Here is a 27766-nt window from a genome sequence, read left to right as displayed (position 1 = left end):
TCTGTTAATTTTTCTGCTTTATTTGTTAACATTACTTAGATGTTTAGTTTTCAAATGAATATTAGTTTTGTATTTGCAGTATTAGTTGATCAAACAAACGATAATCTTACAAATGCATAGTACAAGATGCAGTGTTCAGATGTAGAAGAAAACGAAATCAAAATAGAGAAAGAAGAAGACGGGGAAAAAACACGATTTAGGTTAGAGTTTTGGGGGAAAAGGTGCTTGGGGGTAATCAATTGGGATAAATCGGTCTTTCCATTAATTTTGCCAAGATGTAAGCCTACGTCGAAAAATTTCAATCCATATAAGCGAACATATATACATTTGTGGGTCTCACTTAGTTGTATTAGATATTTTAGTCATCCGTATCATGAGGAGACACCAAATTAAAAAAAAAAATTTACAAACTTGAACATTCAATTGTCACAATTTTCCGTTAAGATACCAAAATAAAAAATGAAAAGTACAAACACCAAAATTAATTTTATCTCAAAATAATAAGGTAGCAGCAAACAAAAACTTAAAAGTGCATTTAATAAGGTTATTTACCAAAATTCATCTGGTGATGAATAAAGGTGGACGTTTTTATAAAATCAGCACCAAAATTAATGAGGTAACAATTGCGAATGGAAGATAGTCAATTTGTTCCTAATGCATAAAAAGCTCATAGCAAGCAAGCAAGAAAAAATTTAACCAAGTGCTGGACTTTTGAACGCATTTTCAATATTTTGTTCTCTCTTTTTTTTTATCCCATTTCGAAAACATTAACCCAAAAAAATGCAAAAGTATACATAAATTGAGAACAAATTTACATCAACTTTGGCACTTTTACAAAACATGAAAATAATTTTATTTCACAATAAATAGATAAATGAGATTGTAATCATAAAAATGTGGACATATGCTAATAGGAAGCACAAAGTAATGAAAATGCGAATGTACTGTACAAGTAAGCACATAAATGTATTGATAAAGTATGCTACAAATAACTAAACAGTTGATATATTCTAAGTAAATTGAGGCAGTAGATATCAAACTATGAACAAATTTACAATTGGATACTATATTATTGTTGCTACTTCCTTAACAATTTCAGAGTCTACTTGAACCATAATAAGCAAATTTTCACTTCTAATTAATGTTTTTGGATGTGCCAAAATCACTCCTTGAATGATGTAATTTGAAATTAATATACTTATTTTCTCTCTCATCTATATCTGGTCTTACGTAGAAATACAGGTAAGAGTTAATGTTATGATGGGGGATATATTAGGAAAAAAATAACCAAAAATTACAGTTTAATTGTCACGTTAATCCTTGTGCAAATCTAATTTTTCTATCTAAATAAGACAGAGGGAATAATAGACAGTTACATTAATTTAACAATAATTTTCTTTTTATTTTATTTAGTTTTTTTTAATGATTTTCAAACCAATGATTATTTGAAACAAAACTTGGATTTAGTCTCTTAAATCTATTATAGTCGGATAAATCTTGAGTGCTTTTACTACTCTCTTAGTGAGGTTATATATTTTGATTTATTAATTTCTCTCCTTTCATTGAGTTGTTACTCGCTATTGAGGAGGTTTTATGTAGATTTTTTATTTCTCCTTTATTGGTAGTTCGAAACATAAGATGGATTATTGGTTGCTTATGATTGAAGACTTCAAATCTTCACCTTCAAATAAGCTTTTTTTACCAATGGAGTTGGTAGTGCAACATGTTCCTTTATTAAAACTTTATATATTTGTAACGGCCCAAAATTTTCGAATCTTAAAATGGTAATATTTTATCAAGTCATGAATGGTGCTGTAGAGAGGGGGATAATATTTTATTTAGACCCGAAAAAGATATTGAATATAATTAATTATGGATGGACAATGATTTACCAGGCTATGAATAGTACCACCGGTCTGTGAATAGTACCTCCGGTTCGGGAATCGATATTATTTTGGTTCGAAAAAATTACTATTTAGGTTTTATATTTTATTTAATATTTTTTGAGTATGCATACATGATTTTTATGGGTGGAGAGTAAGTAATGAATATTTTGGAGAATTTAAATAATTAGTGAATAGTGAATTATGGTATTATATTAATTAAGGAAATTTGAGGCATTATTTTTATGGAGTAAATTTAAGAATTTTGTGGAGATAAATAATATTTTGAAGGAATTTAATTAGAAAATATTTGTAGCCTTTAGATTAGATTACTATTGACTCAATCATAGCTATCCAATTATGGGAAAAGACCAAAATACCCTTTGATCACTTTATAAGGTCAACTCCAATTATTAAGCAACCACTTTTTCTCCTTCTTCTTCTCTTCAACGCCAACTTCCTCTTTTTCTTCTCTTCTTTGTTTTTCTTCTCTTCTTACTTGTTAAATCCACCAAATTTAACCCACCTAACTTGATTTAAGTAATTAATCTTAGAGAATTAAGCTTGAGAAGTGATTTGTGGTGATTATTTTCAAGAAATTTGGAGATTCTCTACTTAAGCCAAAGGTTGGGGAAACCTCTACATGGAGTAAAGGCAAAGTTAGAGCTTAGAAAGCTTTAATTTAAGCTTGCTAAAGCTTATTTTTAAAGTTAGTGTTCATAAACACACTTACCTTACTTTAATTTTTGATTTTGTGCATTTATGCTATCATGTATGTATTTTGGGATTTTGTATGAAACGATCGATAGTAGAAAGTTTCTTTTGTCAAATAGACTAATTTTTACCCGAAAAAGTAACATCTTCTATCAAAATAATCTCCAAACAAAAGATCTCAATTTTTTATATTTATATTTCTTACTTCTAATGAAATATTATAATGTACATTATTAATGAATTGTGAAGTTTTTAGAAAAAACTATAATTTTTTTTTCATTTTTTCATATAATACCTCTTAAAGACCCTAAATATTGTACTCCTTAAAACTTTTAAAATAAGATGAATAGTTAGTATATCATGGTTTTAAAATTTATTTATCTTAAAACTTTTTTTTTTTTCAATGTGTACTTCTTCCATACCAAAATATAAGTCATTTTAGTATGATTGTTTTGTCTTAAAATATAAGACGTTTTGAGTATTTTAAGAAGTAATAAATCATCTTTTTCCAATTTTACTGATACAATAATTATCTTCACAGCTTGTCTTTAGTTTTGAAATAAAGATAATTTGATCAAATTACGCTTTGGTTTTGTTATAATGAAGCGAAATTAATTTCTTCTTCAATCCCTATACAAAAACCTTAAATGAATTATACTTTGAAATGGAGAGAGTGGTAAATTCAACTAAAATTATTTATTTAAAAGGATTACTATATAAGGATATTATGGAAAAGTGAAAAAATATTTTAACTATTAAATAGGATTATCATTTTGGGACACCTAAAAAAAATATTTTGAGACTCTTATTTTGAGAGGGGGAGTATTAAAATATAATCAAATTAGTACAACCATTTTCAAAAACTATAAGATCCAATACCTCTATTAATATTTTGGTCCTTTAATTCAAAAGAGAGGGATGAAAGTTGTTGATGGAATTATAAGGTTGAGACTTGATAATTAATTTAAATTATAGTTCAGGATTAATTTCTATTTGACTGTAAAAAGAGGCTTTTAAGGCCGAAAGTATCAAAATTGATGGAATGACTAAAGTATCTATTTTGAATGATAATTAAAAAACTTTTTAAAAATGAAAATTTTTTAATTTTTCTCTTCAAATTTCTATCCAATATAACTTGACAACTAACGGGTTATCCATGGACCTAAAGACAACAAACGGGTAAGGCCCATTTTTCACTGATCATAAAGCCCAAGCATCTGTTATTTCTTTTCAAATAGCTTTGGGCTTAATTCTTTTTCTTTGACATATTGGCAAATGGCAATCCTTTAACTTCGTTGAAATGTTTAATTTGGAATTAAATATTTCATTTAGATCTTAACCTTTAATTTATTTTTGTCGATAATGATATATCATGCAATTCTTAAATTTATTATATTTTAACATAATTATTACACTAAGAAAACATAATTATTTAATAGCAAGATAAATTTATACAAAAAGGATCTATGATACCACTTTATACTTGAAAACAATTTTTTTTTTCAAAAGAATGAACTTACTATATTTTTTATATTATATTTCATAATTATTTGATAACTATATGCCGCATAAATCTATAAAAGGGCAAGCCTTGGCAGATTATCCGATCCATCACTCACCGGTCGATACAGATCCATGAGAAATGACTGAGTTAGAATTCAAATAAATACTGAAAATATTTAAAATTGATTTCTTGTAATTAAATTAATTTGACTTTATTATTATTGAAAAATTAAATTTCTAAGTTCAAATTAATAAAGTATTTGAAAATATTATGAATAAATAATGATATATTTCATAAAATTAAATAATTAATTAAATTGACAATCTACTTGAATGATTTTATTACGAGATTCAATCTTCACTTCAAGTTTGACTTTATGTCACGACCCGAACCATGGACCGAACCGGCACTAGGATCCAGATAAGCTTAAAGCTCTCGAGACCTATAGTAAGCCTAAACTACCAAATCCATACACGTCACGTTGAAAATCCTAAGCGTAGTTCGCCCATATAATTTCCCATATATATACTTGTCGTTACTAACACAATCCTGGCCAATTTCAAATATCATGAATAAAACACATTTCGGGCCTATTAGTAATAATACATCTCAATCATAATATGGACTACTAGGTCATATGTATTTAGATAAATAATAAGAGCATATACAGACCAATACATCTATAAAAGACAATATTAGTAATACTCAGCTCTTACATCTGCGGAGTCCAACAATAATTTGGAAGTAAAGGAATTTATACATTTAATAACACAAGTTAGTTAATAATAAAATTTAGGAATTTACTTTTATAGCCCTGCCGGGAAAATGACAGAGCTTTCGATGGATCAACGAACTTCTACTATCTGACAAGTTTGGATAAAAAAAAAAGGGTGAGTTTTACAACTCAGTGAGTAATAACAAATAATGCATATCACATACATTCACACGAAATGCATCTTTAAGAAACTAAAATGAGCATTCAACCAGTCAAGTATATGACACAACATCAGCACTCACAAATAATTTCACCTTCACATAATCAAGCAAGTGGAAATTAGTCAGTGGCACCACCAAAACCCCCGATGAGCCGTCCTCACACATAGCCCATCCTCTCATGATGCGTGCACTAGGGAGCCGATTCCCAATACATGGCCGACCGGTCTAATCTTCACTTGACCAACCCTCTCTTTTTTTTTTTGGATACCCTATTTTCTTTTTCGTACCAATAGGCGGCCACCATGTGGTTTAACCATAATATATATCATCAAATGCACACGGAGGCGCCGATCTTCCCATACATGGCCGACAGTATCAAAGACGCCCTCACAAACCCATGGTGCGCCACTTCGTCTCAATTCCACACAAACAAAGTACAGAAGAATTCACGGCATAAGTAATCACCGATCTACTCAATATAATGCACCAAGTCAAGTCTTAATGCCCAAACATATTAGTGTAATTATATATTGGCATTACCATAATAATTTACATCATAAATAGACATATAATATTTATAATAATAATATAATATTATGAATAAATAATTAAATAAATATTAAGTTCATTGTCATGCATATATAGTGATGATATGCCCTATTTATTATTACTAGTGATATAGGAACGAAAGTGCTTTATCTCGGCTCCTGCCCTGGAAGGGCAATAGATGGGTCCAGATGATCTAAGAATTAAAAAAAAAATACAAAGGAATTTATATCAGACAAAGGACTTATTAAAATAAGAAATCAAAGAGTCGATCTAATAAACTATCTACATATATAATTTCAAAGAATAAACTAATTTCTACTGAAATTTCGGCAACATCTTCCTTAAAAAATTGGACTATCCATCAACTAAAAATATCAATAACTTATCAAATATTTATCAAATCCACGCGACCATCCTTCGGACAATCAATCAAATCAAATTTCCTATCCTCCTTAACCTCATCGTTAACACTCATAATGTATAAATTTATATTACATCGAGTCTAATCTACTTAAGTCCATAATTAAATTCCATTGATATTATTGTTATCAAGGCTTCAATAAATTTCTATGGTGCTAACTAATTAAACCAGCTTTAATTAACTATGGTCTTCAATCAAATCAACATTAGTGTAATTTACTGGAAATAACCAATATTAACTTAAATTAATCAATCGCAATAACTAGAAATAAATAAATTTTCAGAAAAGATCCAAAATTTAATTTATACCCACTAGACAGCCGGAATCTACTTGACCGGAGATGGAAGCAACACACGCCGGAACGAAAGGAAGGTGAGAGAACGGTTGCTAAGCCGACCAGAACAAGTAGCTGCGCTCACCGGAACTGCAAGCAGGCGGCGCGACGGAATGGAGGCGCGGTGTTGCTGAGCTCGCTCAAACGAAGATAGAGGGAGGTGATAAACGATTTGTTGCACGGCGGCGTAAGTGGCGCGACGGCGAGGGAGGCGTGACGGAGGCTCGCCGGCGCAATGGATGCTCGCGTCGATCTGGAGGAGTTGCGGTTCGCTGCGGCTCTAACACTCGCCAGAAATGGGAACACAGAGAGAAGGAAAGAAAGAAGGAAACGGCGGCAAGGTAGGGTGTGGGTCGCCGGTGATCGGAAAAAAAAACGCAGAGGTTGGTGGGGGAATGGGTGTGTCGGCGCTGGGGAAAAAAATATAGGGGAAGAGGGAGGGTTCTAGAAAGGTTGGGTGGAGTGGCTTATCTGGTTTGACTCCGGTTCGATTCGATTCAAATCATGGATTTTGTATGGTTTTCGATTTTTTTAACCGGTTTTTGTTTGGGTTATCAACTGTATAAATTTTATATATATATATATATATATATACACATTTAACTGATTAAATAATTTTCTTAGGGTATTAATTATTAAAATTTAAATGAAAAGTTTTTAAATAAAAAATTCGGGTTGTTTTACTTTACCATAAGCCATAAAAAAAAACAATTTGAATATTTTACAAAAATCAGATAAAAAATAATTTCACTTGAATACATGCAATTTTTTTTTTTTTTGATAAAAAGTTGAATACTTCATCTATTTTTATCTATCAGTTAAAATTTTTACACTAAAATTAAAAAAATTAAATCAACTAACTTATAATAAAATATTTTCGAATGGACTAAGTTATCATTTATCTCATTTAATTACCCCGACAACTCTCTATCCATTAATTTGTCACTTAAATTTTAAAAAAATTATAGAAAACAATTAATTGGTTTAGTATATTTTAATTTTCTGAAAAATGACATAATTTTAGACAAAATAACATTTGTCAAGAGAAAATAATTGCAAAAAATAGAGATTTTATTAATCTCAGCATGGAAAGGATTTGCGAATTAAAGAAAGAAACTGAAAATATTTATGGATTTCGTACCCAACTTCCTCTCATGTTTGTTTGGTTTTGGGAGGTGATAAGGACACTAATAACGTTGAGACAGAATCTTTTTTATTATAAATTTCATTATTATTGTTATTATTGTTATTATTGCTTCACTTTTCCTTTTCACGGTCCTGTTAGCCACAGCGATTCCCTGTCCCAAACCCAACCCATCGTAACGTTCGAAAAACCGAGTAAAAATTTCTTTATACACTGCAACACACGACCACCGCCATCAATGCGCGTTACTTCCCCGTCCGTATACCAGCTGCACTTCTATTTCTGTGTCACTGCTTGCCACGTGTAAAGAAACAATCGTCTAAGATACATCGGGAATGATGTAGCGCAGCAGCAGCGGTATTGTATGAAAGCACAAGCAAAACATTAAAACGGTCGATTTTTATTTTTTTCCGTGGGGTCATGTTAAAAAAAAGTGGGGGCCACGCGGTTAACTGAAGCGGAGATCTGTGATATATTTGTTCAGCGGCTCTCTCTGGCTTTTGCTCTTGTCATTTTTGACAAAGTGGATCCCACCCCACCATCTCGATCTTTTCAACCCTCTCTATTTTTATACACAAACAAACCCCTCACTCTCACCCACGTACTGCTCTTCTGCTCCCACTCCACTCCGCTCGCAACATTTCTACCCCAGACCAAAAAGCAAACCAGGACTCTTCTTCTTCTTCTTCTCTCTCTCTCTCTCTCTCTCGTGCTCTGTTTCGAGAAGCAGAGCATGGAGCGTGGTTTCATCTTCTGCTTTTTCTTACTTCTTTGCATTTTCTGTATTGCAGGTGAAAATGCCTTTAATTAAACCTTCTGGTTTTATGTAGCGTTTTATCTTTTATGGTATTTACTAGTAACCAGACGCTCCTTTTGTATTTTTTTTACTAAAGAATGTGCTCTACATTTTGCAGATGCGGGCTCAATCGGAGTTAACTATGGAAGAATCGCCAACAACTTACCTTCTGCAGTGAAAGTGGTGCAGCTTCTCAAGTCTCAAGGTCTGCAGCGGGTAAAGGTTTTCGACGCTGATCCGGCTGTACTCAAAGCTTTATCTGGATCCTCGATTAAAGTAACCGTCGACTTACCAAATGAGCTACTCTATTCCGCTGCCAAACGCCAGTCATTTGCCTTATCTTGGGTTCAACGAAATATTGCTGCTTACTACCCATCTACCCAAATCGAAGCCATTGCTGTTGGTAATGAAGTTTTCGTGGATCCACATAACACTACCAAGTTTCTTATACCCGCCATGAAAAATATCCACCAAGCTTTAGAAAAGCTCAATCTTCATTCTGACATTAAAATCTCTTCACCCATAGCTTTAAGTGCTCTTCAATCCTCTTACCCGTCGTCTGCTGGAGCTTTCAGATCCGAATTAATTGAACCCGTTTTCAAGCCTTTACTGGATTTTCTCCGTCAAACCGGGTCATACCTTATGGTCAATGCCTACCCGTTTTTCGCATACGAATCGAACTCGGATGTCATATCCCTAGACTACGCTTTGTTTAGAGAGAATCCTGGTGTGGTGGATGCGGGTAATGGGTTAAGGTATTTTAGCCTCTTTGATGCCCAAATCGACGCCGTTTTTGCTGCTATGTCTGCTTTAAAATATGATGATATTAGAATGGTCGTGACCGAGACTGGATGGCCATCAAAAGGTGATGAGAACGAGTTAGGTGCGAGCTTGCAAAATGCAGCAGCTTACAACGGCAATCTCATCCGTCGGATTCTTACTGGCGGTGGGACCCCTCTAAGACCAAAAGCAGATCTCACCGTTTATCTTTTTGCTTTGTTCAACGAGAACCAAAAGAATGGTCCCACATCAGAGAGAAACTACGGGCTTTTTTACCCTAACGAGCAAAAAGTATACGATATCCCATTTACAGTAGAAGGCCTCAAGAATTACAAGGACAACCCGTCACCGGCGTCCGGTGGTCAGCAGGTGACGAATCCAGTCAACGGCGGAGTATCCAAGAGCACTACAGGCAACACGTGGTGCGTGGCGAATTCTGAAGTGGGGAAAGAGAAGCTGCAGGCGGGTCTAGATTTTGCTTGCGGTGAAGGAGGAGCCGATTGCCGTCCGATTCAACCAGGTGCCTCGTGTTATAATCCCAACACGATTGAGGCCCACGCCTCGTTTGCTTTTAACAGTTATTATCAAAAGAACGGGCGGAAGGCTGGTACCTGTTATTTCGGAGGCTCAGCTTTGGTTGTCACCCAAGCACCGAGTGCGTATTTTAGCTTTCTCTATCTCTCTCTTTATTACTCTAAATGATTTGCTAACCTGTGCACGTTAGGCCTATGTTAGATAACTAGCATAGCACTATGATAAATTGCGCCGAGAAAATAAGGCTGGCATCGGGCGCTGGTCCACCAAGTGTAGAACAATAGTGCACGCCGGGTTAGGGTAAATGTCTAAAAAGGCAAAAAATGTGACTACTGGTCATGATGGGATGGAGAATCTTTAGGGATGCTGACGTGGCGTGCACTAATTGGAAGAAAACGTGGACATATCTTTTTGACTGAGTGGTTAATATTTTTTAATGGTACTGCACGCTTTTGTTTGGTGAATAATGGAGCACCCTTTAGCACTGTGAATTGGTTGGTATTACAAAGGGTAAAAAGGTACATTGGAGTCTGTTTTTCATGGGAGATTATTAAAAATTAAATATATAGATTGATCAATCTTTTTGAGTAATTTAAGCTCTTTTTTTTTTAAAAAAAATACATTTTAGTAATAAAAAATGATTTTTTTTGTACGCAGAGTATGGAGAATGCGAGTTTCCCACAGGATATTGAAGAGCAGATGCAGAAGCAGAGGAATATGGAATATGGTTTGGGGGTTAATTTAGTAATTTTGGGGGTTTTATTATTGTATTTATTGTGGAGTAGTTGAAATTGTTGACAATTATTTTTGACTATGTCGGAGTCTGTAATTATTGAAAGTTAACATATTATTGTATTTCACTTTCCATATATTAGTTTTCTTTTACTACGCAGTAGTTTTTCAGTACTCATCTGTCAACTATCAACGTGCGCTGGATTATTAATTAATATTAACAGAGAACAACGGGAGAATTAAGATGGTGACCGGTGACTGGTGTTGACCTGAAACTGAAAGTGATAAGATGATATTAATACGTTCATGGCCAAGAATAAAAAATGTAATATCAGAGATAAGTAAAAAATTTTATGACCATTCTAATATTATCTTCAATTGAAAATATAGCTGTCGTATGATAATTATTAATTAACAAGTTGGTGGTAGTAGTTAATAGTGACTGGTGAGCAAAAAAGAATTAGTTATTATAATCAAGAGTATTTTTAGAAGAAATATTATAAGAGGTAATTACTATATAATCTTTTAAGTTTTGCCAAATACATAAATAAAGACAGTTTCAAAATCACACTATTTTTTACTTGCATTATAATTTTATCATACTATAAAGTCCTATAATTAGTTTTTCCGATGAGTGGTTGTAAAAAATCAAAAACACTTTGTAAAGAATACACACCGTAAGAGCGACTATTTGGAATAAATGAATTCCATAAAATTTTAAGTGATTTGAAAATTCAAAATATTGTGTTTAGAATGAAAAAAAAATACAAGTTTGAATTCTAAAAATTGAATTCTATGGAATTGAGTATGTCTAATTTAAATTCTATAAAAATTGATGGAATTTGTAAATGAATTCTATAAAATTGACCATTTAAATGTTTATTGATAAAATTACCCTTCACTGTAAACTCAATTATTTTTACTTTTTTATTTGTTTTCTTTAGAAAATTCTAAATCATAACAACATTATTTTTTTTAATCCAATAATGACAATAGTTTATATCTTTTTCCCCTTTTTTTTTTTTTTTGAAAATCCAACCCAACAATAATGTTTTTTAAGTCCAGTAATAACGTTAGTTATTATTACTATAAAATTATAAAAATTGAGTATCAACAATTGTTTTTTTTCAAATGCAATTAAAAACACTAGTAACATTCTTAATATTTTTTTTGAGTTTTCAAATTAATCACTTAATAAAACTTTTTTACATCAATTAAAAATAATTATTATGATGAATGTTACTGTTTGTATAATTAATTAATTAGCATGGAATATTAGTGTTCTTATTTATATGAAATTTATTATTTATATTTTAATAAGAAAATGACAAGTTATTATGTTGTACGTGATAAATATAATTAGTATTTGTTATTTATTTTTATTAAATTATTATGTCAAAAGTGTTATAAAAAATAGAGACCAATGAATTTTCATTTAAGAATTTACTACAAATATAATTTTGTGAAATTCAATTAAATTCCTTATTTTAAATTGTAACATACCATACATGACAAGTTTATTTGCAAACAAATGAATTCTACTTGGAATTCAATTACAAATAAATTCTACAACCATGATTCATTTGTTCCAAATGGGTTGTAAAGATTATAAAAATTAAGGTTCTTACTAATGTATTCCATCAAATCATAAAGATTACATAGTAATTATCTATAGCGTTGCATATTTCATAGTCACTTGATGAAAAAACTAACAATAAGTGCAATAGAGTTACTCCTCTATCTCGAAATATAAGTCGTTTTAAATATTATAAAGAGTAATAAATGATTACCCTTGTTTATATTAAATGCAGTAAATATATTCACAAGTTATTATTAGTTTTGAGATGAAAGATAATTTGATCAAATTACTCTTAAGTTTGTGATAATCTAGGAGAATTAATTGATTCCTTAATCCTTATGCAAAAACCTTAAATAACTTCTATTTTGGAACAAAGTGAGTATAATCCAAGGATTTAATAGTACTCCCTCATTCTTTTTATATAGGAAAAGTTTCCATTTTGCGTGTTTTTTTTATATAGAAAGTTTTGCCTAATTTAGTAATTCTGAGAATATGCCAATGTGAAAAGTCTATGTCGCTTGTTTAGTCCTTTATGAAACTTTTAATGTGAGAGATTCTCAAGATAGCGGCAGACAAAGGTATATATAAGCATTTAATGTGAATAAATATTTGAAAATGGATTTTTTACATCAATTTCTATTAAAAAAAAAATGTGCTCGTATAGGTTATATGAGCACTGATTAAAATGAAGTTTGAATGGAAAAACGCCATAAAATTTTTAAGTTGACCATATTGAAAGAAATACTTACGGACGTTTCAGAATATTTAAATAATTGCGTAGTATTTAAAGTACATTTTCAATAATCAAAGACAATTGAAAGGTTAAATAAACACAAATTTTCTTATTTCTATGCAACTTTTCCAAATAAAGGACAAAAAATGAATTTCTCTCCATAGGTCAAAACATAAACTTCGTTTTTGTAATTGTTTGTATTCCTTTGCTTCAACAAAGCATTTAAAGACTCATTAAAGATTGAAATATAATTTAAGCGATACATTGATATTAGAGGACAAATAAATGAGATATTAGGTGTAAATTAGAAAAAAATGACAAAAAAAATTTGGTTAAATTACTTTCTTAATATTTGTGAAAAATTAGTTGTTCATATATAAAAAGAACAGAGAGAGTACAATTTGAAAAACTAAGTCCTTATTAATGTACTTAAACAAAATTTAAGGACTATCTAGTAATTATCCAATGAGGGTTTAATTGAAAGAAAGAATATCCAAGTGGAGAGGAAAGAAATGAATAAAATGGTAAAAGATGGTCCTACTCATATTCATATGTGGGATCTAACAGTATCTCCTCCTCCTTTCGGACAAAAAAAAAAAAAAAAAGGTGTCTCCTCCTAGCCAAATGACATTAGTCTCTATCACAACAAAACAGTACATCTAGAATTTATCTTATCTTTATATGTCGATCCCACGTGCCACAGGTCCACTTACTCTTTTCCAATTTAATATATTATTCTAAATATATATATATTTTTAAATAAGGTTTTCTTATAACCACAAAATTTTTCATAAAAAAAATAAGAGTAAATTCATATATTTGGTTCTTTTATTCCATAAATAAAACACTTTTGTGGCCATGTTATCCAACAAACAAAATTATCAATTGTCCGTCATAAATCGATTTTTGGTAATTTTTATACTTTTTAATCCTATTTTTACCTTAATTTTATTACAAATCATTTTTAATTTATGAATATTGTTATATTATGATCCGGTGGTTGGCTTGTGAACGTGGCAACTCCATTGTTGTTTATGCGTACAAGATATTTTGTTTCCTCATAATTTAGATTTCGGTTGCGACAGAGACTATCAATTTCCAAAATTATCTTTGCTTTATTACCAATTCCAATCCTAATTATCCGTATTACCTAAATCTTTGTGCACAGGGTTGGTATCTTTGGTTTTCAACCGCCAACTACGTCGCTAGAGTTTCTAGAATACATTATCATAATATTAAAAAACAATTATTTAAAATATAAATTTTTTGATTAATATAATATAAATACTAAATAATAAGGAAAAAATAATTTAATCCATAAATTATAATCAAATTATCACATGTTTTTGAAAATTAATTATAAGATTTTTAAATTTAAAAATACTTAATTTGGTCATTTCAAAATAGCGAGACTAAAGTATTAGTGAATTCATAAATTAAATATCTCATAATTAGTTGAACGATCGTTTTGAAATCAATTTATATTTTTTCCCTCTTAAAAACCTTTATTAAAGAATATCAAATTTGTTTTTTTCTCTTTTGAATTGACAATGAAAAGATGCTATTTTAGATGGAAGTATTAAGAACCTCATTTTTAGTTTTTTTTTTTTTTAAATCCTCAATTATTAGTTTAACTATAATTCATATATCAATTTTTATATTTCCCAAATAATAATTTCCAATAAAAAAAAAGACTAAAAATGGAGAAATGAAAAAAAATAGAGAATGAGGTACAACCCAACATGTGAGAAAGTGGTGCACCACTAAAAATGTGAAGAGAGGATGACTCGTCATGTGCAATAAGGTTAATATTGCAGGAGAGATTCTCCTTGCCTCCCTTATTGTACCCCTAGTCACATGCCACACCATATAATTCCTTCCACCACTTGCACTTATTTATTTATTTATTAGTGTATGTTTAGAATTATCTCTCTATGGTTTGTGTATATATATATATATATATATATATATATATATCATTTAATAGCTTATGGTGGGAAAGTTACAATTATTTGCACATTTGAAGCCACATTTGGAGAAGGGTGACCATCAAATTAAATAACATTTTAAATTATTACATACATATTGGGTGAATAGGACAAGTTCATGTCCATCATAGTCTACATAAATTTGTATATTTTATTATAAAATTATATTTATTTATTTTTAATTATATATATATGTTCAAGAATTACCTTCTCAATTGATTTTAAAAGTTAGATTCCGAAGCAAATTTATTTTGTTAAATACTTGGAATAGTTATATTTATTTTTGATATATAAAAATTTATATTTAATTATAATGTTGGTATCCAATTGTGAGTTAATTCCATATTAGAACAATAAGAAACGAGTAAAACATATAAGTGAGTCATATACAGTATTTAACATTATCATAAAATATACTCATTTCAATAAAAATTTATTTTTCATTAGTTTGGTCTATGAATAAGTTCGTAAAAACCAGGTCTAGAAAAGTCAGGCTCAAATTTTTACAAGTTTATATATTAAAAATTTTATAGAAACAAAATCATTTGCTTTAAATTTATAGTATAGCATGCTTAAGTTTATGTAAACTCTATTTCTTTTCTTTTTTTTTTTTTTCAATTTAAGTATTATATGTTGTTTTTGTCTTTCTTTCTTGTTCTTTTCTTTCGAATTTGTTGATTATTCTTGTGTAAAATTTTATTATTCCTTTGTGGAAATTATAAGCTTTTAAGATTTCAAGTACTGTAGAGTTTTTGTTGATTTTGATGATATTAAAGTTGTTGAGTTGGTATAAAAATAAGAAATCAATTTACAGTTTGAAATAATCACAGAATAAAACATATTTTTTTATCAAATTACTAATTTAATCCGTCATTTGGTTTGAAAAAAAAAATATAAAAAGGTATTATTACTAAGCATTTTTTATGCTTGTATCGATTTAGATGAATCAAAATGTGGTTTTTATTGTGAACTCCATTATCGAGGCTTCCCAGTAGCTATATATCCTACAATTTCTAATCATAAGGTTTTAGGGTTTTTTTTTTTTTTTTTTTTTTTTAATATATATATATATATATATGAACCGGAATAATATTGTGGGGGTATCCCTCCCTTTTGAATAACATTTACCAAATTGATGATAACAATATTCACCAACTCAAGAACTCTCATTTTTTACATCTGTTAGGAGAGATAAAAAGATCAATCAGACCACACTTGATTGGTTAGGAAGTTCTCTCTTTAATCATATTTGTTGAAGTTGATATTTCATATCACAATTGTTCATTTACTCATTGTAAATTTGTATGTTGTTTGGTTCATTACTTTTAATCAAAGTGTACTTCTTGAAAACTCTTTCTCTTGTTTTCTTATTTTTCCATGGCTCAAACTTGTCTATATTTTTAAGAATAATTGCCTTAGTACAAGGAACGGAACTAGAGCGGTACCCATGAATTTTAAACTACATGTATTCGTATCCATTTAAAATTTTATTATATATATTTATTTCAAACCTATTTAAGTGTTCGTATCCACGTTTAAAAATTTTCTATCCATATCCATGTTAAATCCGTTTAAAGTAGAAGTATTTGTAAATTTTAAATTATTTAAATTCAAATTTATTTAAAATAGATTTTTTACTAATAAATGGATAGAATATACGTGAGATAGCGGATAACAGAATCCGTACCCAAAGTCTTATACTCGTATTTTACCTATATCCATTACTAGACCATCTTTACCATCTAAAACCTATTTATAATTATCCGTACTTTTATTAAATGGATCGGAGCAGATCCATTAATTTAAAATACCCATCTTATCTCAACTCAGTGTGATCTTAAGATGTGTTGTCATAAGTATCTTCTTTGTGCAAAAACATATGGTCCTTGTTACTAAATGAAGTCGTTATAATAAAAAGAAAACGCAGCCTATGGACCAGTCCAGTAAAAGAGCAGCCCAATATCAGCTTCAAAGTTATTAGGCCTTTTGTGTTGATTTGAGCCCAAAGTTCACTTCTGAAATTTTCAATAAGCTGAGTAAAAATATTTTCTTCTTCAGAATATGGCTTCATTGGCTTGGTAAGACTTGCTCCAACATAATTTTTAGGGTGTCGATTACTTCAACAAAGCAGTAAATAAAGTAAATCATTTGTAAACAGTACTCATTCGTACCAAAATATAAGTCATTTTGTATATTTCAAAAAGTAATAAATGATGTTTTTCCAATATTGATATTGTTTATACTAAATATAATAAATACTTTACAAACAATTATTGATTTTGAGATACAGAATAATTTGATCAAATTACTCTTGAATTTATTATAATATAAGAGAATTAATTACTTCCTCAATCCTTATACAAAAACCTTGGATGACTTATATTGTGGGACAGATAGAGTGCTACAAAGGAGAGAAATTATCTCCTATTTACCTGGATTCTCCTGTATTTACCAGAAATATATGGCAGCTAATTTTAGGGTTTTGAGCAGCATTTTGGTTTTTACTTTAAAATTTGTACTAGAAATGCGAAATAATCAGCTTAAAAATAGAAAAAATATATATATAAATAATGACTAGGTCAACTAAATTTGAGAGGCATTGTAGCACTTTTAGGGCTGAGAGGAGCTAAAGATTTTCAGCCTAACCATTCATTGACAACAAACTATTTTTACAAGAATCAATCCATTTTATGATTTCAAAAAAAAAAAAAAAAAGAATTAATCCATTTTATAAAAAAGAATTAAAACAAAACCCATACATTTATTTTACTTTCAGAACTCTCCAAACCCAAAAAGGGAAAAAAAAAAATGTCCCAACCGAAAAACAATGTTCAAGTTCAAATACATCCCAGGAAATTTGGTTCTTCAACGACCATAAAAAAGATTAGCATTGAAACGATGCCTAGCAAGTTAAGGAAGGCAATTGGTGCAGTGAAAGACCAAACAAGCATTAGTCTTGCAAAAGTTAATAACACATCAAAATCAAATCTTGAAGTTGTTATTCTAAAAGCTACAAGACATGATGAAGTTCCTATTGAAGAACGTTATGTTAAAGAAATTCTTAACCTAATTTCTTCAAGCAAAGCTCATGCTGGTTCTTGTGCTCAAATAATCGGTAGGCGAATCGGTAAAACTAGGAATTGGATTGTAGCCCTTAAATCGTTAATGCTTGTTCTTCGAATTTTTCAAGCTGGTGATCCTCATTTTCCTAAAGAAGTACTCCATGCAATGAAACGTGGAACAAAGATCTTAAATCTTTCTACATTTAGAGATGACTCGAATTCGAGTCCTTGGGACTATACCGCCTTTGTTAGGACATTTGCTCTATATCTTGATGAGCGATTAGATTGCTTTCTTACAGGGAAGCTTCAGAGAAGTTTTAGTAAAAAAGAAACACGAAATGGGCATCATGGAAACCGGAGTGGCAATGAGCCAGTATGCGAAATGAAACCTGCAATATTGCTTGATAAAATTTGCTTTTGGCAGAAATTGCTTGATAGGGCTATTTCTACTAGACCAACAGGTGCAGCCAAGACTAATAAATTGGTTCTTGTTTCTTTATACGCCGTAGTTCAAGAAAGTTTTGATCTTTATAGAGATATATCCGATGGTCTTGCTCTTCTTCTAGATAGTTTCTTTCACTTACAATATCAATCTTGTGTTAATGCCTTCCAATCTTGTGTTAAGGCGTCGAAACAATTCGAAGAGCTTTCCTCTTTTTACAACTTCTGTAAAAGCCTTGGCGTTGGAAGAACTTCAGAGTATCCAAGTGTACAAAAAATATCAGAGGAACTTATAGAAACATTACAAGAATTCTTGAAAGATCAAGCTTCTTTCCCTACTCATTCAAGATCACCACCACATCTACTCCTTCCGGCCCAAAGTTCTTTGAGTTCCGACGACGATAAGTTTCAATTATCAGAAGATCATGTGGGCATACAAGAAAGGGGAATTAGCCCTTCTATTTTTATGGAACGAAGCTTAGAGCAATTTGATAAACAATCTGATATCGATAGCGCTAGTGATTCCGGCTCAAACAAATCATTGCCAGTTGATCAAGGAACAATAAGTGCAACAAATAGTGGATTAGATTTGGTTTCTTTAGAAGATTGGCCACCAGAAGATTTTAAGCAAGAACAAGAACAAGGGCAAGAAAATACAGGATGGGAGATTGTATTAGCAGAGTCTGCAACTATCACACCAACAAATACAACCAATCAATTTGAGGTTTTTTCTTCCTTTGAAGATTCGTTTGAAGTGACAAATAATGCATTTGATCAACATTCAATAATGACTAGTAGTTTCTTCGGCCAATCTAGTCCAGAATTGCTTGCAGAGTCTCAAGATCACCATTATAATCCGTTCCTACATGAATCTTTCGAGACACCGATAATTGATACTTTTACTACTCCTGCTGTTGCTGCTACTACAAGTAATGAGCAATTAATGTTTCCAATTGATGGTTTGATTCCAATTAGTCCTACATTTCGGGCGACACCAACGTTTAGTGCGCAAGATCCTGAAGGTGCATTGGCATTAAATAATACTGATGAAGATGATCCCTTTGGACCGTACCCTATAACAGTGGATGATAATGGCTGTGATCAACAAATGTTGTTGCATGAACAGCAATTGTGGTTGCAACACCAGGACAATATAATTGCTAAGAATATGAGTTGATTTTTTAATCAAAATTGTTATGTAGTTCATTCACTATTTAGTTAACATCATGAGGAAACTTATAGCATCACTTGACTATCGCATACTAAGGGGGAAAAGAAAAAGGTTATTTGATTAGGTAAGTTTTTTTCTTACTTGGCTAGCATCATAGCAGTAATTAATCACAATACTTATGTAAAAAACTTATTGTATATAATTTTTATTTTATTTTTTCTTTTGTTTGATGTTATGTATATTGATAGCCTCCAAAAATTAGAGAGACTTTTGGGAGCTAATGTTGTATTTTAGGGTTAGATCCCTTTGATTTAACGTAAATATTATTTATATACCATAATAACCATCAAGTAAATGTTTATCATTCTATCATATACATCTAAGAATCAACTCAATTAGCAAGTGAATTTATTCCTTACTTTGTTGGTTATGATTTGATTTTCAGAACCAATACTTGCTAAGTTAATTTTTCTAAATGTATAAAACAAGCATTGTTTTAAAATTGCAGCAAAATGTATCTAGCCCGAATAGACACATATATTGGCTTGAAGAATGAAGAAATCCTTCCTAACACACACCAAAAAAGAAATAAAGGTAAGTATCAGTCATCAGTTACTGGTAGTGCAAAACTTGGTTTCATGTCCAACTCTATTGTAGTTTAAACATTGTTGCAGAAACCACGTACTATTACCTTATATATACATACATACACAATTTTCTAAATTTTGGACTGTACCTGCGTAGAAGGCAGCTAATCGCTTCCTAACAATTGTAATTGCACATGTTTTTAACCCCATAAATCACTACTTTTAAGAATAAATGATTACATTCTGACTTAGATTTGAACTTGCAATCTCGTAACTCTCGAGATGATTCCAGTGAAGTTGAATCAAATCCGAAATTTTAGCTGGGAAAACTAACGAATAAATTTTATTATATTCTTTCATCCTTATTTTTCTTTATTCCCTCATTTTCTTTTTCCTAAACCGTGTACAAGCTTGTGCTGACTAATAATCCCAACCATTGGATGTTGGAGGGAAAAGAACAAAAAAAGTTGAAAGGAAAAACTGTGAAAGCTGAAGATACATACGAGAGAGAGACGAAAAAGCAGAAAGAAGCTTTACAGATTGTTTATGCAATAGCTTTAAAGAGTGACAACAGAAGAAGAGTCCATTGCTTTTCCTTTACTAAGCATCTAATGCAGGTGTGGTGTGGCTGTAGGGTTCCAAAGGAGACAACCAAGAGAACCCATGATGTGAACTTGTGAACAAAAACATGGACCACTCCTCAATTTACATGCACATATATTGTACATATATATATATTATTTTATCAGTACAATAAAATACGTTATACATACTCCGCCCCTAGAGTGGCGTATAGCATATTCCCATGTGATGTGAGAAGGTCTCGTATTTCTTTGCTTCTCTTTTCTCCCTTTCTTTTCTACTGCTAAAAATTTACCCGTCTTCCCTACATCTGCGCCGAGCCTTCCTCTCTCTTACTATAATATTAATATACACATGAAGTCCTTTTCTAGATTCTCCAAATCTTAATTAGCCCCACTGCCTAATTAACAATTTCTGTAATAATCTTATTCACTGAAAGAGAGATATGTCACCATTAGAATAACTAACTAGTATTCAGATGTCTTTCTTATAAATACAAAATAATACTAATTCAAATTTTTATGACTTATTTCTCTTCTTTTTATTTCATATAAATAAATCTGTGATATAGAAATTACTTATAAAAAAGCTTAGTGTAATAGTTAATCGACAATCACGGGAGTCTACATCCCATAATGACAAGTCAAGCTGATAAAAATGACTAAATTTGGCTAGACTTGAATCATAAAAAAGCGTATAAGCGAGCTTATTTGATAATGGGATATGCTCAAAGTGTATGAGTGGGAAGGAAGGAGTAGGACCCACTTACCACAATCACCAAATCTGATGAAAGAGCCAACTCAGACTTGCATACTGAAGTGAAAAGTGAAAACTCCCATATTATTGCAATGCAATGAAATCCATTCCCACTACCTACTTGGAAAGAGAAACTAAAAAAACAACAGGCAAGCAGAATGAATGAAGACTCATTCTGACCTCCTCAAAGCTTCTTACTCACTTAAATGGAAATGATTTACAAAAATCTATAATTGTAAACCCCTTAATGCATACCATCCAGGTCCACACCAATCAACATCCACCATAATTAGAGTCAGTCCATAACTCATAAAAACACACAAACAAATCAAACAAAAGATGAACAATCCATAGCATTCACACTTTTCTTTAAAGTCCAATATCCATAGCTATTACAGATAAAAACAAACAATGACTCTTTAGGGATATACATTATCAAAAAAAAAAAAAAAAAAAGTTGATAAAAAAAAGACAAGATACAAGGGACAATCATCATAACCTCCCTTACAAGCTTCATGATTGAATTAATAAGATAAAAAAAATCTGAGAAATTAACCAAAGCAATTGAGGATACTCCCTAAAACCCGCATCCATGCTTTTCTTTTGCTATATGATAATCTAATATATTAGGACATTTTCATATGTATTTTAGAATTTAATAGATTATGACATCATGTGTTAACAACATAAATTTATATATATATATATAATATAAATAAAAAGTAAAAAGGAAAAGGTTGGAGTATACGAGGTGTGTGTTTGTTGCTTGCTGCTTTTTTGTCCACAAAAGAAGTTTCTTCACTCTTGGACAGTTAGAAAATCCAAACAGACTCCTGCATTATAATAACAATATGTATACCTTAAAAAAAACCAAGAAAATACCCTGCAAAATTATAATAGTTGTGGACGGTTGACTAGTCGAGGCGTACACAAAACCCAATAACATACACATGTAGCTCATCAGTTCATAAATCATACTTAAGAATTGTAAGTTACATTTTTCAATAGAATAAAAAAAATAGCCACATTCCAAAGTCTAACCAACCTTGGCATGAGGGGCACAATTTTTAGTTGACCAAGGCTTGTTTTGCAGGCTTATAAAAATGTAAAAAGAAAACACTCGTAAGTCTAACCAACCTTATCTAAATTCTTCCGAGTTTATTAATTAAATTGCTAATCATATATCTCCGTCCAAAATTTTGATATTGGGTTTCAAATGTGCAGGCACATCTCCTTATTTCATTTATCGGTTAAACACATAAAGTCATCCTTGCACTTATCACAAAAATCTTTTATTTAGAGTGTCACAGAATTTTTTTAGACAAATATAAGGGTGATTTTACCTATTTAACCTTTATTTATCTAATATTTTTACTTTAAAACAGGATGGATCTCACTTTTTTATGGAAATTTCATTAAATAAAAGAAATACAATCTAAACAGTGTAAATCAAATAATCAAAATTTTGGAAACTTGCACGTATAACTGAAAAAAAGAAAAACGCCAACTAGTTTTTTTCAGTTGTCATTTATCACATTATGACCTTAATATTAATGCATATAGCTACTGTGGTCATGTGACCTGCCACGAAACTACCTCGTATATAAGTCCACCGCTCTACGAATCAAAATCAGCATTAAAAAAGAACGAGGCCCACAAATTCTGGGTCCTATCAATTTTGATCCGGTGTGGGCAAAAATATTTAGACTTAGATAATGTGTACGCAAACAAGCGATCATCAAAGCCACTTGGAAGCTTATGGTTGGCAATCTTAAAAATCAACTTTAACCTTAAAAAAATAATAAAAAAATAACCGTACCTTTTGTTGGCGGGGGTTAGTTACTTTTGTGATTATTCCCTCCAAGTCCTGGAGAATATATTCTTTAGCTTATTACCGGTAAGTCTCTGTAACGCCTTCTTAGCTCCGGCGACGTCCATCTCCGCCAATCTCTGCAAATGTTGGTAAGCTCCGGCATCCATAAGTCTCCTCCTACATTCACCACTTCCTCCACTCATTAGAGCCGCTACCACCATCACCGGGAACTTCTTGGCAACCAGTTCATGTTTTGGATCCAACATCTGCACTAATTTCATTATACTTTTTTCGTCTCTCACCAATTCTTTCTTATTCGATTTCACAGCCAATAACGACACCAACACAACCGTCGCCGTCTCTTGTAGACCGGCAGGCTTTGGCAATTCCATTAGCTTAACCAATGAAGCTACGCAGCCAGAAATTGCTCGCTTGTTGCCATCGCTTATTGATAGACTAGCAAGTAATGATAGAGAGATTTGTCGCAAAAATAGACTCCCTTGCTTGATAAATTCGCCGAGGCGAATAATGAATAATGTTGATGATGATAGAATTCTAGAAATGGAATCTGAGACTGAGAGAAAACTAATTGAACGCAAAATGTGCTCAGTCGTTTCTGAACTAGGCAAAATTTGTATTAAATCCATTAATCTCTGTAATCCTCTTTCTTGAATTATCAGTGACCGGAAATACTCACCGGAAGAAGCAAGAATCGCCACACAGTGTGCTGCTTTTTCTTGTGCAGCACAAGAACCCGAAAAGAGTAAATTAACTAGAACTGGTACAGCACCTTCCTCTGCTAAAGCCATTTTGATATCCTCCACAGCCGCAACATTTCGAATAGCACCAACCGAATGTGTCTTTGCTACTTCCGATCCAGATCGACACGCTTCAATCAAAACTGAAACGCCGCCGTATGCTGAAATCGCCCACCCATTCTCTGGATCCGTAGTGATGGCTTCAATTGTAATTGCAGCTTTTTCTTTTAAAAGCATAGACCCCGTATCTAAGATTCTCAACAATGGCCCTAATCCTCCTTCTTCGAATACAGTTTTTCTCGCTTCATCGCTTACTGAAGCTACTATCGAAACGGCAAAGACCGCTTGCTCTTGAATCAAACGCTGATTGTTCGAATCGAGTAAACTAATCAAACACCCAACATTTCCTTCTCTAGCAACTAAACTCGCAGATTTCTCATCGTCGTTTAAAATCTGAAGAAGCGAATCTAACGCTTTCCTTTTAAACTCAACACCGCCGATTTGTAATCTGGTAAAAAGATCCCTAACAAAAAAAGCTAATTCCTCTTTGCCTGAACTGGGGCCAGGATGAGAAAGAACAATAGCATTTGATTGATGAAGAACTCCAGACTTTAAAAGCAAATCGAGGTCATGGAGATGATTGGAGAGAGAGGAGGAAGCGATATCGAGATCGCTCTGAAAAAGAAGTTTCCCGCCGGGAAAAGAGGAGAGAGTACATTGGTGAGAGAGAGAGTGGAGGCGTTGGAGAGTTGAGAGAAGCGAAGGTAGGAGAGTGTGAAGGAGAGGATTTTGAGCCCAATGAGGAGAATCGGCGAGAGAGGAAAGTGAAGATTGAAGAGAGGTGAGTTTTGTGCGGAGGACTTGCCAGCGTCCGATGAATGATCGGACGGTGAGGGAGGAGACAAGGAGAAGAGAGAGGACGCCTGTGATTAGGTCTAGAAAAGTTTGCGGTGGTTTGTCTGGTGGTGGAGCGGGCGGCGGTGGTAGTGATTGCTTGCAGGTGGTAGTGGCGGCAGTGGACGGCTGCATTTAGGTTTGGCCCGGAGTAGGACCGGTATTGGGTGCAGTCAAGCGTTTGAAAACATAAGAGAAAGGGAGAAAGTGGGGCTTTGCTTAGAGGGAAAGAAAGGAGAGAAGAGGGACTTTGGGTTATGTGAGAACGAATTGTAGAAGAAAAAGAAGGGGGAGAGGTGAAGCCGTGAAGGAAGTAAATGGAAGAACTAGGAGTATTTTCCTCGAGTCGACTCAGTTGGTCAACATTCATCCACTTTGTCAGGAATCAGGACTTTATGCCACGTCATCTTTGTTCTTTAGGGGATCTTAGTATATAATCTTGTATATCTAAAGGGAAATTTGATTATTAGGTGTAAATAACTTATATTATTGACAAAAAAAAAAAAAAAGCAATATTCAATTATTTAAACAGAGAACTAATAGAATCAAGGCATACATATTATTTTTTGTGTCTCAATAGAAAATAGTGGTAATGGAGTGTCTCGACTTGTATCTCATAACAGTTGGATTGTACAATAAACTAAAAGGAGACCTATTTTTGACCATGTGTCGGACTTATATTACTCCTCATAAACAGTCCAACGTGGCAAATAGGTTAATTTACCATTTTAACCTCATTTATTATGGCTCAAACAACAAATCCCCTAAAATTTCTAATTTAATTTTCTATCGTTCACATTTTTTCCTCTCTTTATGTCTCAATTCTCAAGGCACAAAACAAAGGGAATGAAATAAGCATTGCATACCTATCAATGAAATGATACCTCTAAATAATTGATGACCTCAAAAGCAAAAAACAAATAATACCAGAAAAAGAAGAAATAAGAAGAATAAGAAAAACATAAATCTTATGAAGCAATTTATCGTATGGTGTTCTAATAAGCTCACATTTAATTCTTTTACGTCCTTCAACGTAGGGTACTTGCAAATATTACTAGAGAAAACTTGGTTTACTAACACTAGCAATATTGAAAAATATTAGCCTAGAAATAGAAACAGAAGCTTACATGAAATTTACGACCAAGATCATAGGATTTAGAGCTCGATGAATTGCATCAGCATCGTCAATGGAATCAAAAGAAAGGCAAGTAAGCTCCATTACCGGTTCATGCGGCCACCAAATGAGTTCATTCTCTTCTTTCTGGCTTCTGAATTGGATAATGTGTTGTGCTATGAGTCTCCGTTGAACATAGGGGCATAGAGAGTAAGATTTGGGGTGTAAAGTCTCAAAAATTCTTTGAATTTTTTTTTTTTTTTTTAATATTTTGTTAGCATTCTTTTTACTATTAGAGGGAGAGAAAGATTCAAGTACATATACATTTAAATTAAAATGCAATAATTTTATCAATATTTTTTTGGTTTTGCACATTTATTTTAATAAAAAATAGAAAAATAACCTACAGATGATGGCTTAGTTGGCCACGCAAGCTGGAAATGTGGAAAGAGCTCTCATATTCGATTTCCACTAAACGCACCTACAGAGAGGGACGATGAGCTTTAATTGTGACTAAACCTCAAGCTGGATTAGGTTGTCTCTGGTAATAGGGTCCGATACCGATAGTTTACACAAAAAAAAAATTTAGAAAAATAATTATTACTTATTTTTATAAAATTACAATCTTAAGGATATTTTAGGAAATAAAAGTAAATAAATTTTTAATTATAAATTTATTCCATAAATAATTATGTGAAATTCTATTAAATTACATTTTTTAAATTAACCATACTAAACATTAAACATTTACAAATAAACTTTATTTAGAATTCATTCATAAATGAATTCCATAATATACTTAATGGAATGTAAATCTCTTTTTTTTTATTGGGACTAGAACTCAATATGTATATTTTAAAAACATACATAAAATTTATAAGAAAAAAATTTTAATTTTGAAGAGTTTGGTCCTCACCTAATATCATTGTTATACCAAAGATTAAACACGTCATTCTTTTTTTTTTTTTTCTTTTGGGAAAAAAAAAACATATCATTATTGATTTTCACTTCGTTTTAGTTTTTTATTTTTTATTTTTTAAAATTTTTTATTACTTTAAAGATTTATAAAATATAAATTAACATTTTATTTTTTTAAAAATAAAATTTATATAAATCCATCCCAAAATTAATTTTAAACCTAATTGAAAATTGAACATTTATCTTTCACATCCCCCACCTTTTATACTCTAAACTGGCAACTTCCACATTATTATTATCATTAGAGCATCTCTAGTACTAATGTATATTGTGATTGATGTGTCATATACAATAGAAAGTATGAATGATAATATGGCTGAATAGACATTAAATTTCTAAAATATTTTTCCATTGCTTTCAAATTTTTGCGTTTTCTTTCTTCTTTTCTTTTCTAAGTCCACAATTTAATATACAGACAATCACTATAAGAACAATAAATGTCCATATTGTCTAAAAGATATTCTAGAAATAGAATATATGGTTGAAAATGTGTTTTTTTTTTTTTTTTTTTTTGACTTATGAGCTTGACATATCAAATATACATTAACATTAGAGAGCATTTTTTAAAAAAAAAAGATCTTTTCATTTTTTTGAGTGGCAATTGAATAACAACAATTCACATTAACATTTGAGATGTTCTTAGAGCATCTTTAATGTTAATATGAATATTGGATGATATGTCATATGAAAAAGAAGATGTCAATGATTATGTGGCTAAATATTTATTTATAAAGCATTGATTTTAAAAATCTCTCCAATGTGATATTTTCATATCCTCTTATATGTCTATTTTATCGTTTTATACATCAGCTTGACATAACAAAATAGACATTACCATCAAAGAATATTCTTTTAAAAAAAATTTCTCCAATTTTCTAATGTGGCAATTAGATAAGAGTAATCTATATTAGTATTGAAGATGCTCCTATAGAGAGGCAAATTAGATTGCAAATAAATTAGCTAACTTGGCTGTAACTTCTACT

General features: G+C 31.4%; 3 protein-coding genes and 1 long non-coding RNA gene across 4 annotated transcripts; 2 read left to right on the top strand and 2 right to left on the bottom strand.

Moving 5' to 3' along the window:
• Positions 1-4651: 4651 nt before the first annotated feature.
• Positions 4652-6898, bottom strand: LOC110010223 (uncharacterized). The gene is made up of 2 exons (XR_002285201.3): positions 5131-6898; positions 4652-4964 (listed from the first exon to the last, which is right to left on the bottom strand). It is a non-coding gene; the product is annotated as an uncharacterized LOC110010223 (long non-coding RNA).
• A 1160-nt stretch (positions 6899-8058) lies between these two features.
• LOC105640856 (O-Glycosyl hydrolases family 17 protein) lies at positions 8059-10483 on the top strand. Its single transcript, XM_089719363.1, has 3 exons — positions 8059-8276; positions 8400-9716; positions 10253-10483. Exons 1-3 carry the CDS (start codon positions 8219-8221, stop codon positions 10285-10287), a joined length of 1410 nt encoding a protein of 469 aa, XP_089575489.1. The 5' UTR covers positions 8059-8218; the 3' UTR covers positions 10288-10483.
• A 6866-nt stretch (positions 10484-17349) lies between these two features.
• LOC105640912 (ENTH/ANTH/VHS superfamily protein) lies at positions 17350-19626 on the top strand. The gene has a single exon (XM_012225318.4). It carries the CDS (start codon positions 17436-17438, stop codon positions 19305-19307), a length of 1872 nt encoding a protein of 623 aa, XP_012080708.2. The 5' UTR covers positions 17350-17435; the 3' UTR covers positions 19308-19626.
• A 1928-nt stretch (positions 19627-21554) lies between these two features.
• LOC105640857 (ARM repeat superfamily protein) lies at positions 21555-25069 on the bottom strand. The gene is made up of 2 exons (XM_012225250.4): positions 23046-25069; positions 21555-22059 (listed from the first exon to the last, which is right to left on the bottom strand). The coding sequence occupies exon 1, from the start codon at positions 24824-24826 to the stop codon at positions 23078-23080; it is 1749 nt and encodes a 582-aa protein (XP_012080640.1). The 5' UTR covers positions 24827-25069; the 3' UTR covers positions 21555-22059; positions 23046-23077.
• Between the last annotated feature and the right edge of the window lie 2697 nt (positions 25070-27766).

Source organism: Jatropha curcas, chromosome 3, assembly GCF_041381405.1.
Source record: "Jatropha curcas cultivar XTBG-Jc1 chromosome 3, XTBG_Jcur_1.0, whole genome shotgun sequence".
Taxonomy (NCBI): domain Eukaryota; kingdom Viridiplantae; phylum Streptophyta; class Magnoliopsida; order Malpighiales; family Euphorbiaceae; genus Jatropha; species Jatropha curcas.
The sequence above is the reverse complement of the archived record's forward strand: the minus strand, read 5'-3'. Positions and strand labels throughout refer to the sequence as shown.